Source organism: Amphiura filiformis, chromosome 4 (assembly GCF_039555335.1).
Source record: "Amphiura filiformis chromosome 4, Afil_fr2py, whole genome shotgun sequence".
NCBI classification, from domain to species: Eukaryota; Metazoa; Echinodermata; class Ophiuroidea; order Amphilepidida; family Amphiuridae; genus Amphiura; species Amphiura filiformis.
Window position 1 is genome coordinate 47,566,912 of NC_092631.1, and position 13,889 is coordinate 47,580,800.

The following is a 13,889-nucleotide window of genomic DNA, read 5'->3' on the forward strand; positions in this document are numbered from 1 at the left end:
CCCCCCCCCCACACACACACACACCCACCCACATACAAACATGCATCCCATTTCTTTTGTATTTCAGGGTGGTTTTCACTCTGTCAAGATTCACTGATAACCATTATGCACCCATGTCTCAGCTGATATAGAAGCGGAAACAGGCCTCCAAGTTGCTCAAGCCATAGATAGGTTTCATGGCTATTACTTCTGAAAGCTGTTTCAAATTTTGAACATTCTGAAATTGCAGAGTGATGTAGCAAATATTCCATATGCGAGTACTTTTTTTTACAAAGAAACTTTGCATCACTCTTTCTCCAAAACGTAGCACCCGATTGTCTCAATTTACATTACATTTTGATCTTTTTAATAAAAGAAAACATAAATTTTTTTTTTTTTTTTCTTTTTTTTTTTTCTTGCATTCTAGAATCGCTTCTAGAACATATTCTGAAACCCATTCTTCAACACAGTTGGTTGATCATTCTTGGCATAATGAGGAAAAAACAAGCCACAATAATCAAAATAAACTTCGATATAAAACAGATTTAGTACAACTGTCACATTTGTCCGCATTCCTCCACTTACATCCTATTCAAAGATAACATAGGACTAGTCTAGCTCTCATGGGATAAACTCTTTAGCAACTAGTTCTCATATCTACTGATTGAAATGATTTGATTTAATACCAATCAGTATTTCCATCTCCGCCTGTAGGAAATGCTTATGTTTTCCCAAGTCAACATGAGTCAAGGAATTTGCCAAATTTCTGGCCGTGTAAAGTTGTCATTAACTGAATTCTGCCAAATGACATTGCAATTTCAATAATTAGCAACTACTAAGTATTTTTGTACTTATATGAAAGCATTCATTTTGCATGCCTAAATATAATGCAACTAAAAATGGTAATTTATTAAAATGTGTTGAAATACATAAGTAGAAAGTACTGGTTTATCAGCATTCGAACCGTATTTTGATTTGATTGGATATATCCTATGTTTGGTTTAATATAGATACCATGGCAATAATCCTATCAAGGTCAGTTATTATTTGACAAAGTACATAACTTCATAGTTGCAAAACATGCACATACATACATGTAACACACATATACCCCCTCCCCTACATAGAGTGCAATATCACGCATTATTATAATATTGCGATATAATTTTCAATATCACACTGCAATATTTCTTGGTTGGTCCACACTGAAAGTTATTAAACACACATAAGCATTAATTGTGATCAAGAAACTCCATGTAACCTCCTTGACCCATTTTATATAACATCTTGTATTGTAACTAAGAATAGTCAACTGCATGCTCAGGGTGTCACTAAACTGGCCTTATTAAAGATGGGGGTGGGGGTCAGTAGTGTTTTTGGTTTGTTTGTTTTTAGTAAAGATCGCTCAGTTTTAAGGCATTCAAGCGTGGTGCGAGAGGTTGCTGGTTCGAACCCTGTTTAGTACTCTCTCATGGAAAATTAAGTTAGCTTTAAATTCCCCTGGATAAGGAACTCACTGCTAATTATCTCATTGTAACCCATACAAAACTAGAGGAGCTGATCCTGGCTGCAGAGGTCAATTGTGGATTATCTAGGGTGTGTGCTCCTAAGAGGCAAAGTCCTTGAGTTGTTGGTTAGTAATTTATGAAATGATGTAAAGTGTGTTGAGGCTTGTGGATCAGTGTCTGGGCTTTGTACCTGTGAGTAGAGCACTATAAATCCCTTTTTTGTTTTTTGTCTTTTTTAAATATTGCATCAAGCGTGCTGATAATGTGTACTAATATCGTTATATTTGTGTTATTCTTCTTGCAACAGGGTAATAGACCTAAAGCAGACTCCAGTCTCTTTGATGATCTAGAAGATGAAGGCGATGCTGATGATTTGTTCTCCAAACCCAAAGAACCCGTTAAGAAGAAACCAGTTGGTGGAGTGGCTCTTTTTGGTGATGCTGATGTATTTGGATCACCACCAAAGAAAGAACCAGAGAAACCACCAGAAATTCAGGTCTGTGTGATAGCTGTATGAAAGCTATGTGTTTTAGGATATTTGTTTGTTTGTGTGTATCTTTGTTTGTTTTAGTGTTTGTTTAAATTTCTTGCACACTTGGTATTCACATCAATCATCATACCTGATACCAACTGTCACAGTATACCTTTATTACAAACATATATACATACTGTATCATTGATAAAACACCTGCTGGTAAATCATCATAATCGTGATTTGACAGTCACATCAACCCCAGGGGTCGGATGTGATATCGCCATTGTTTATGACGCCATTGAGTTAACATGTAATCATGAAATCTTCACAAACAAGTCTATATGTTGTCAAAGCAAAATTACTTTATTCTAAAACCATTTTGAGTTTGACAATGAACTCCACTGTAAGTATATTGTTTTTGATCAGCCCCAACCGTTATTTTTAAGAATCTTGAACAATGCAGACAAAAATCAACCAATTTTTGTATTTGCTAATATTGCTGGATGAGTATGCAGATATTTTGATTGTAAAACTGTGCCAATTGTCAGTTATACCAGCTGTTTATAACCCAATAACAGGTGGTGGTCATGAGTGACAGATTTTTTTTACTGTTTTTCAAACTGTTATGTCTACAATAATCTGTAGCTAAAGACTGTCAGAAAATTCACATCAAATTCCACAGTACACACATAGTGAAGACTAATACATATGTGACCCGCTCTGATGAAACCCGCCATAAGTCGCACTCAGCCATTTCGAGATACGGCGAGTCAAAGTTGGGAAAGGGGTGAAAAACCTTGCAGATTTCGTTTTTCAGTTTTTATTATTTTTTGATTCCTTAATGTGTTTACTTTAACCTACCATTGAAAACAAAGTATTCTTTTACGTCTAAAGTACCCAAATCTAGCATTTTCTGAGCCAAACCAAGTCCTTTAACATGTCATTTTACAACTTTAAAGCTATTTTTCTTGGATTTGCATTTTCTTTATGTGTCGCTTCCCCCGTTCCTGTTGGAAGACCATAAAATGAGGACCACATGTCCCAGAAACATAATTTTGGTATCAAATGAAAGCTGAAGACCTATACTAAATGATGACAACAAAAACTCAATTTTTACAATTAGTGACTTATGTCTGCATGGTTTTGTGGGAGCAGGTCACATATCTTTACAACATTAAGAAATAAGGTATCAACAACATGCAGGGGAAAGAAGAACCATGCATCACACACTAGCACATTTTGACATGAAATTACAAAGGAAACATAACATGCATAGAGAAAAAAATCCAGACATGCCTGCCTGTGAGGGGACTTGAATTCAAGACCTTCAGATTATGCTACACAGACTGTCCCTGACACTTGAAATGATTCTATTTTTGAGGTTACACAGAGTCCAGCTAGTCCCTATCCATTTCCAGTAAGTGATTGTTCTATCTTCTTTTATTAGGTACAGGCTCCAGAAACGAGGGATAGGAGAGCCAACACACTAAGCCTCTTCAATGACGATGATGAGAAGGATGAGTTCAAAATTTCTGCTCAGCAGCAGCAAGAAGCCAAAGCTGCATTTGAAAAAGAAGAGAAGGTTTGTTGTTTTTCATAGTCAAATTTCAGCGGGTCTTGTCTGTCAAATTTAAGATTTAACAATGGTAATTCACAAAAAAACTTTACAAACTCTTTTGTTATTCAATGCTCAGCAGCAGCAAGAAGCCAAAGCTGCATTTGAAAAAGAAGAGAAGGTTTGTTATTTTTCATAGTCAAATTTCAATGGGTCTTGTCTGTCAAATTTGAAACTTTGGTAATTCACAAAAATACTTTACAAACTCTTTTGTTATTCAATGCAGCCACTGTGGAAGTTTAACATTAGGAAGTCGGGAATAATTACCACTTTTGGCATTGCTTATTAAAGTAATTCATTGAAACGGCAAATAAAGATTCTTGGAAATTGAGTCGTCCATTCCACTAATTTTGCACTTTTTAAACATCTCTTTGTTTTTTCCTCAATGATTCTACTTGTTACTTTATTGCAAGGTAATAATGTGAATGCAATTATAATTACTTTGAAATAGCACCACAGCTCATGTTAAAAATGTCACTATAAATAACTTTTTCAAGTGGTTAATTTGTTCAATTTCTTACATCTTTCACTCCTGCCACACAGAACCAACAGAAAGTCTTTTCTAGAAACAATGAAATTAACCTTCGAAAAACTCACTTTGCTTTGCTTTCAATAGCTGCAACGTCGGCGAGCCAAGAGTAAGAGTGTCTTTGATGATGAAGATGTTCTGTTTGGCAACAAGAATGAAGAAGATCCCTCCATTGACTTGTTTGGCTCGGGTAGTCCAGTAAGCCCAGAAAAGGTATGTCAGCCTTACAGGATTCAGGCTTAACTTGATAGATGACATCCTAAATTAGGAAAATTATTTGGATATATATATTTGTTGACCTTTATGAAAGGGAAGTGGATGAGAAGGACACCAAAATTTAATCTGTGTGTATGTAAATTGCTTAACTGTTACTTTCATGTATATTTTTAATACCACTGAAATTTCCTAAAAATTTTGAATAACAGAACAGAAGATGATGGGAGCCTTTTCTTCCCCTCTTTGTATTTGATATTTGCCATTTACCAGGACAAAATGAGATCATTAAAAAGCACAAGCAAGTAAACAGAGGAGAGAATAGTGGCACCTGCAAGCAGTTTTCCACATCCTTGTCTCAAATTCATCATTGCCCCTGTGAGAAACTAACTGAATGTCCTTAGCTGTGAATCATTGGGCTATTCCAGTTGAAATCCATTATACCCCTATTGAAGACATGAACTTAACTCTCTTCACGCGGGTGTCGACTGCAGACGACAAGTTAAAAATAAAAAAAAAATCAAAAATTTCAGAAATGTAAATTTTCATGACCATATTTGGAATCAGCATGAAAAATGCATTAAAATGAGTACAAACAAGCTTAGTATTGATTCAGTAGTTCTTAAGATAGCTCTTGATATTTTGAGAAAATATTTCAAAACTTGAATTTTTTCCATTGAAGCGCATTGCTAGCACGCAGAGCATTAATCTCCCACACAAGGAGTTTAGATTTCAAATGGAGGGGTTGGAGATACCCATTCAGGTAACCTCCATTTAAAATTCACACTCCTTGTGTGGAAGATTAAGGTCATGTATTCCATAGGGGGGATTTCATATGGAATGGCCCATCCCTCTGTTATCTTCTCCATAAGAATTTGTCATATATTCAGTGCCAAAGATCCTTGGCTTACAAAATTAGTTCATGTGATTATGAAATCTGAAATAATATTTTTCATATCTGGAAGAATTTTATTATAACAAACATCAACATGAATTTGTTAGATTTTCTATATAAAATGGATTATAAACAATGAATTATAAATGATTTGGTTCAGTTTATTGCCACGTGCTGTGATATAATTTAGGATGTCATCTATTTAACTAATAATTGGCAGTAGTTAAAGCTAATTTTGCATGAAATGATTAATGATTGAAAGTTGAAGTATTTATATGTGTGTTAATTGAGAAGTTATTGTGAATGACAAAGAGTGAATCTGTGAGGGGGTGTGTACATGCAAATGAATATGTGGATGATAGCATTTAGAGACAAAGATGTTCAGATAATGTGCTTTAGATCATTTTGACTATTAAACTCTTACATACGTACTTAGTCATAATGAAATTAGTAGTTTTTATTTAAAATGTACAAGTTAGATAAAATGAGTAGAAAGTAGAAAGTGTATGTTGGCAAATAGGCAGTGTAATCTGTCAGCCATCTTTGTAGGGTCCGTATCACCCTATAGGCGGGGTATTAACTTCTCTCCAAACACAAATTAGCCTCAGGAGCCGGAAGATCTCATCTACGAAAATGCAGACGAACTAAGACAGGAGGGTCTCTTTGGCGATGAGGACGAGGATGACTTGTTTGGCGAATCTTCCAAACCTCCCGTTGTGGTTACACCAAAGCCGAAAGAGAAGAAGAAGGAAGCGGCTAAGTCAAGAGGAAGAGGAGGATTGTTTGGCGAGGATGATGATGACGATTTATTTGGCAGTGGAGGAGGAGGAGGAAAGAAGAAAGATGGACCTCATTATGCGGAGTCGAAAAAGAAGGCGCATAGCAACGAAAACATTTATGTAAGTAGATACCGTTTTCATTTTGTTTCAAAAGAGGATTTAAGCATGCACACACCGTAGCACTGTGCACCCACTCATGTAAGCACAACTTTGCACTCAGGTGTTAAGTAGGCACTAGGCTATCAAGCATGTTTCCAAAAAGAGTCAATAAAGCATATTAACTTCTCCCAATTCCAGAAAAATACAACAATTTTTTTATAGACTACAAAATATTATCATGTTTTAGAAAGTGAAACATAGCTAAATATGTAGATTTCAAACGGAATCGCCCATTCAAGTAACACCATTTGAAATTCACACTCCCTGTGTTGAAGATTCAGATCAAGTCTTCCATAGGGGGTGTGTTTATTTCAACTGGAATAGGCCATTCAAGGCTAACACTGACAGGACTTTTTGGTGCCAGGAAAGGAAAAACAGTTTTAAAGTTTCCCTAGAGATTGAACCCCAGACCCCTCGGGTGCCATGCATGCTATCCACAACCGGTAACTATGGGTGTTTTGCTGGCCGGGCCAATGAAATTGTGTGTATTATGACTTATTTCATTTCATGCATACATAGGCTTCGCTTTGTAAGATTTTCTAAGATTTATTAGCCTGAAAAATATGCTTGAAACATTTCATCAATCATTCTTGAACTAACCATTAAGGCTGTCAACATTAAGTTAAAAAAGAACTATTATATGTATTCGGTACTAAAAAAAGATACCTGAAACAGAAAAAAAATCAAAATAATTTATTTTTCCATGAAAAGCACCCTGGATTTTATCAAAATATACAGCACTAATAGCAAAAAACAATAAAGTTGTCAAAGTAATAAATCTGTAAATAAAGTCATTTGTTTGATTTATGATTCATTTATATAAATATTTTCCTTGAAATGCGAATTGAAAAAAGAAAGCAATTGTAAATTAAACTAATTTATCTTTTTGTTCATAACTGTTGACATGTGGAATTGTTTTTCGTGAACTTATCAGCTTCAAGCTACCTTTTTCACCAAGCAAATTTATTTTCTGACACTATTTAACAAAGATAAATTATTTTTTTCAAAGCAAAGGTTGCATTCTCTGAACCTACGTGCAAAAACAAATGCATGCTATAACTCTGCTTTTGATATCTTTCTAATTCAAAATTTTAGCACTCCCATTTTTTGCCTTTTATATGTTCATTTTATTTAGCTACTTGAGCGCTTTAGGTATTAAATTCTCTGTTAATGTATTCTATCAGATATTTTGTATTTTCAATTATTATTTTACACAAAATGTCTTCTCTAACTCGATGTTCAAATGGGCTATTCCATTTAAAATCCACACTACCCCTGTGGAAGATTTTGGAAATATCTTCCACAGGGGGAGTATGAATTTTAAATGGAATGAACACATTAGCAGCTCCATTTAAAACTCACCATCCCCAGTGGAAGATTCATGTTGAATCTTTCTCAGAGGGTGTATGAAATTCAAATGGAGCTGCCCGATGTGTTCATTCCATTTAAAATTCATACTCCCCCTGTGAAAATATTCCCAAAATCTTCCACAGGGGTAGTATGGATTTTAAATGGAATAACCCAACCCAGCAACCCACCCTTACCCGACAGTCATCAGGTATATTGACTGCATTGAGAATATAGTCTTATATTCTAATGTTGTTGCATGCATGTTTCAACTAACGCCACCTTCACTACAAGCTATGATAATGTCTTTATATTATTTGTGTTGTTAAATAACATATTTTGTTTCTTGTCCTTGTGTAATTGTTATTGGGGGTTAATGGACACCCAGTTTTTGTTTTTTGTTCATATGAAGTATATCATGGAGACCTACAAATGAGGATACACCAGAGAATTAGAGAAGGAGAACTAGGACTCGACTGCCATCTTGATACAGGCATGGAGCAAAAATTGGGGTAAAAAAAAAAAGGAAGGTTTTATTTCAAACTCTAATGGTGACCCGCAGGTCAAATTGCTAGAATTGTACATTAAACACAATGCAATTTGCAGGCAGCAGCTTAATCAGCGCCAATATTGCAACATTGAAACAAACAACTATACAAACATCCAATCCAACCCAACCCCCATCCCCCAGTAGGCAATGAGGATAAAGTGCCTTGCCCAAGGACACAACACGTTGGTACGAGCGGGTATTCGTTTTTCCTCGGAATGCGCTCAAGGCAGTCATTGTCATTCAAGCGCAGCATGGATGATGGGAGTATTTGAGAGACGCACTTGATGCGACCTCCACGCAATATCAAGATACTTCAATAGCCAGGCTCACATCACACACTGTAGGTGGCGCTATTCGTCTATAGGGAAGTGGAATGTGCCTGTACTGTCCAAAAATGGCTTTACTGTGGGGCTCAATGGAAAAAATTACTAAAAATTAATTTTGACAACCAAAACCTAAGTGATGTTGACTTATGTTGGTACTAGCATAATAATGGATTCATAAGCTATCACATAGTGTAATCTATGTTCCACCAAGTGGACACTCGTTAAAGCGCAAAAGCAATTTGTGTGTAAATCAAGACCATCCAAAACAGCTTTCTTACAGTAAAGAATAGGAGGTCATCTGGGGTCACATACAGTAGTGTACATTGTACATGTGCCTGCTGTCACAATCTCACACACAAAATTTTGGGCAATTTGGTGACACTATTTTTGTCTGTAACTTCAAAAGTATATGCACTAGAAACATGATTGACCCCTTATTGTTTAGGTAATTTGATTCTCTTTCAAATGAAAGAACTTTCAGCTAAAAATATTGAACTTCAACATTTTATGAGCATACCTAACTTCAAATAGGAGGCAGATTATTTTCGTTCGTCTCCACGCACCGTTGGCAAGGACCCGAACACCTCCAATTTTCTCCCCAATAGCTGATGGCACTATTGTACATGGCGGTATAGGGAGTCTGGGTTCTCTTTCTCTAATTATGTGGGTTACACACACACAAAAAAAGTAGAATAACCTAGGACACCCACCAACCGAGGACATCCTTGGTTCCTTGTACCTACCAGCGTATTACAAACATAACAATGCATGACCATGTCTCGCTTGTCAGCATAGAGTCTGGTCTCGGTTGGATAGTAAAAAGTTTTGAGAGGACATAATTTTACACACTACCCTATTAGGCAAAAAAATTGTTTGCTTGTCCTTCACCGACCGACCCAAATCTGGGAAAAAGTGGGTTTTTTTTTTTTACTGTACAAATGAATATCAACCCTAATTTTGAAAATTCCAGAAAAGTTTTTTTCCAGCATTTTAGATATCCTGAAAAGTTTATTTACAGTTTCTACACACTTCTGAACTGTTTTAGAATCATGAATGAAATGGTATAGAGTAGAGAAATATTCCAATTAACAACTATTTGGGCTATTAATCAAGCTAATTAAAGGCATACAGTCATGTTTTGGCTATGGCTTTAAAAAAAAGCAAAAAACGACCAAACCAATTCTGAAAAAGTTGTGGAGGACAAGCAAATAATCTTTTTTTGGCCTTATCATAAAATGAGATGCCCTTTTGCCCTATATAATGCAGCAGGTGAATTTGAAAGCACAGGAGACAAGATATCCTCTCAGACTATAGTGGTTATAGAATTAATGAGTAGGTTTCCTGGCTTTGTTCTTTTCATGTTGGTTTTATGTCACACCCTTCAACTGATTGACAAATTTAACCCACAGTGAATTATTTTTGAAAAATAAACGTAAATGTCCAACTTTGTGTCTTGTTAAAAATCAGTATTACACAGAACAAGTGACTTGGAAAGACAGACATGCATACAGAATTACAGATAGCTTCAAGAGACATGCAAATCAAACTATACATAGCAAATACTGACATAGTAATAGAGACATAGACAGACAGACAAACACCCAGACAGACAGGCAGGACAAGTCTTAACAAATGAGACAGAAGGCAACAGTTGCCATGTCATGCTATCAATATATGTTTGTTTTGTGATTTGCTTAATTTATTTTGTTGTGAAGTTATTTTCAAGAAACTAACATTTCAACACCAATCAAACCATTAGTATTAACTCTAAAATGACTTTCAGATTAAATTGTACAAGTCTGTAGGTCTATACAACCCATTTATAATGACGAAATAAGTTAATTGTGTCAAAAAAAACTTTATTGCTAATATCTCAAAAAAACATGTTATGTTATAACTTGTCAAAATTGTGATGTTTTTAAAAGAAAAAATTAAAAAACAAGTCACCACATCAAAAGTATATTTTAAAACTGGTCAACAACACTCACTTTTTGAACCAAATATTTTCAGAGAAACCATTCTCCGTCATCAGTGGTGTAATGCTGTTGGTAGACTGACTGATGATTCTCCAGTATTACTAGATGTTGTTGGCATAGATGTTGTTGACAATGTCCTTTTTGTCCTGTGTAATGGTGTTTCTAGAAGAGAATCATGTATTCTAGAAAATTCTCAGTCCCTGTCCCTATTTAGGGTGGGGCTGGTCTCTTGTTTTATTTTAATGGCTTCCCTCATATTTCTTGGCAAAAACGTGTCTTCTCTGCCAAGAAATTTCTAGAATATATATGATTCTCTTCTAGAAACACCATCACAAAGGACAAAAAGGACATTGTCAACAGCATCTAGAAACATTGGATAATTATCAGTCAGTCTATCAACAGCATTACACCACTGATGACGGAGAATGGTTTCTCTGAAATATTCTGTTCAAAAAGTGAATGTTGTTGACCAGTTTTAAAATATACCTTTGATGTCTATTCCCAACACATATAAATCTCTTCATTTGCAAGTCACCACATGTTTTCACACCATAAAGCTAATCCATTTTAAGTCTTCACTCCCCTGTGGAAGATTTAAGCAATATCTGGCACATGGGGAATATAAATTTCAAATGTAATTAGCACACTAACCAACTCTATTTGAAACTCACCCCTCCCTCCGTGGAAGATCAGGTTGAATCTTTCTCAGAGGGTGTATGATATTCAAATAGAGCTGCCTAATGTGTTCATTCCATTTGAAATTCATACTCATCCTTCCACAGGGGGAGTAGGGATTTTAAATGACTTAGCCCATTACTACTTACAATTAAGTGACATTTATTATGATTGATGGTATTATTTTTGCACACTTACAATTTTGTTTGAGAGTCTCATATAGTGATCAATCCCCGGGATTAATCCATCCAAATTAAGTTGCCATTGTACACCATTCTATCTTCACCTTCAGATTTCAGAGAATTTGTATAAAATAGCAGCTCACTGTTGATTGTTTAATGTAGAGTAGCAAGTTTTCTGTGTCACGGAAAAAAACGGACAAATTCACAGAATTTAAAGAAAACACAGAAATTCGCGGAAAACATGTTTTTTTTTCCCTGAGAAAAATAATAATGAAGAAAAAATAATGAGATGTGAGGTTAGAATAATGAAAATGAAGTCCGTCTTGAAAGATATCAGGCTTAAAACAACTAAAAAGATAACGGCAAGGAACTTCTTTTTATGCCCGAATGTGAACACGGAATCGAAATTACATCACGGGAAATCACGAAATTTAGTATTTGAAACCACGCACGGAAAATCGTGGAATTCGGTGTTATAAATTACGGAAAACTTGCCACTCTAGTTTCATTGCTTCTTTTATTTAGTGTCTAACAAGGTTTTATCATTTTAATACTTTTCTAGTGATATGCGTCATCCATCATATTGGTTTTCTTTGTGGAAAACTTACGTCCTGGTGTGCCGCACCCAATTTTTCTGGAACTATATGCATCAAATTTATATTTTGATTTATACCTTCAGATTTCAGAGAATTGTTCTGGTGAGAAATGTCCTGGTGTGCTGCACCCAATTTTTCTGGAACTTTGCTTATATGTATCAAATTTATATTTTGATTTATACGATCAAATTTCAGAGAATTGTTACAATTTTTGTCAAACAGCAGCTTACTGTTGATTGTTTAATGCTCCTTTTATTTTGTGTCTAGCAAGGTTTTCATTTCAATGCTTTTCTAGTGAAATACGTCATCCATCAATGTTGTTGATTTTTTTTAAACGTAATGCCTTTGTGAGCTGCACCCAGTTTTTCTGGAACTTTGCTTACATCAAATTTTTATTCTGAGGTGAAAGGTACATTGGTCATTTCTCCTTTCTCCCTTGTCAATCCCAAATTGTTGTGCATTAGGCGATGAGAAATCAAAACATCTGCTCTATGGGCGGACGGACCTTTCAAGTAGGGTCAGTCAAAATCCAAAATCGCCCAAATCTGTCAATATTAGCATTTTGCTTTTTCACTCACAGACCACATAACCACATTTTGCATGAAATGTATGTATGTATGTACTAACCAATTTAAATCGACCAATCAAAATCTTGTACTTCATAATACAGGCCAATCAGGAAGAGGTCATCAATCAGGAACCAGCACGCAAGAAACCTGTAGGAGGGGTTGCCTTATTTGGTGGCATAGATCCTCTGAACACATCTGCTACAAACACCTATGATGAAATTGATCGCAAAAAGAAGGTAGTGTCTTGGGCGCCAAGTGACTCTGATAGTGATGACGAACCAATTTACTGTGAAGTGCCTGATTTCCAGAGATTATGAAAAGGGGATTGCAAAAGGGACACAAAATCATTTCAGAATGTTAAAATATATGTTGAATATATTTCAATTATAAAAGTAAAGCTATAGAATTGCATGGTGTTAAAAAAAAAGGAAAAGGCACTGATCAGTTTTGTGAAACAATCTTTGGAATGGAGTAGAGGACAATTATAATGGCACCAAATATTTGATGCATAACGGCTATTGCCATGCTACAGATATAATCAATTGTGATCAGGACTGCACCTGTTATGATGATTCAAGTACTTCAAAGTTTGCAAGTTGCGGACAGGCTCTTTTTTCAAACAACCTGTTTTGGTCTGAAACCAAAGAATGTTCAAGAAACCATGTAGCTAAGCCAAATTATACCAAGGCCCTGACTGACTGTGGTTGGTTATTATTTGCACGTTATGGTGCCTGTATAAAAACAAACTCCCAGGAATCAGAAATTTGACACACTTATGGGGGCAACCATCGGAGCGTTGGGGTACTAAAGAAGCGTATGGGCTGCTAAAGAAGCAAAGCGTACTATGCAGTCAGCAGAGCGTAGAGTACCTGTTCCCATGCGACATACAAGACGGGTTGTTCCAGGACACGCAATGACAGGGTAATGGCGGTTTGCATAGCTGCACCACTCCTGAAGTCTACTGTCATTTCCCAATCTTTGTTATTCCCTGCTTATACCAACTCACAAATTCTAGGTAGCTCACTCAGTAGAGAAAAGCATTTGGATGCACATAAGAGGTCTATGGTTCAATTCATTGCCCACACAAGCACAGTGTCCAGAGCTCATGCTCTCTGGCTTGCATGCTTGTGTGTTTTTGAATTTACACGTTTTCAAAAGAATGTGGCATTTGATGCATACTTCTTTTGCTTATATGTTTTACTTTAAAACCTCTCTGAATAAAAAAGCTTATTTGAGTTCCACTCCCCATTTACATACCAAGATTAAAAAGAAATAGTTGATTCAATAGTATCGAAATAGCACTATAATTAAAGACATAGATAAAAACAATTTATCGCGTCTGATGTCACTGTCAATTACGATCTTTGATTGGTTTACACAGGTTAATCAGTGCGTAAAAGGAAGACCGATCTATCTGGTGCTGATCGGAGAAAAGGAATAGCAGCAAGAAAAATTACGTACTTTTACAAGGCAAAAAGCAGCTTTTAGGCATTGTGGACATGGTGCCTTCGCCAAA

General features: G+C 35.8%; 1 protein-coding gene across 7 annotated transcripts in view; it reads left to right on the forward strand.

Moving 5' to 3' along the window:
• The window catches only part of LOC140150971 (uncharacterized), a 91,768-nt gene that overhangs the window by 55,373 nt on the left and 22,506 nt on the right, over positions 1-13,889 (forward strand). For all 7 annotated transcript variants that reach the window (XM_072173139.1, XM_072173142.1, XM_072173141.1 and 4 more), the window contains 3 exons: positions 1,795-1,983; positions 3,410-3,544; positions 4,194-4,319. In XM_072173139.1, the coding sequence (XP_072029240.1) occupies positions 1,795-1,983; positions 3,410-3,544; positions 4,194-4,319 (450 nt within the window). The remainder of the gene's footprint in view (positions 1-1,794; positions 1,984-3,409; positions 3,545-4,193; positions 4,320-13,889) is intronic.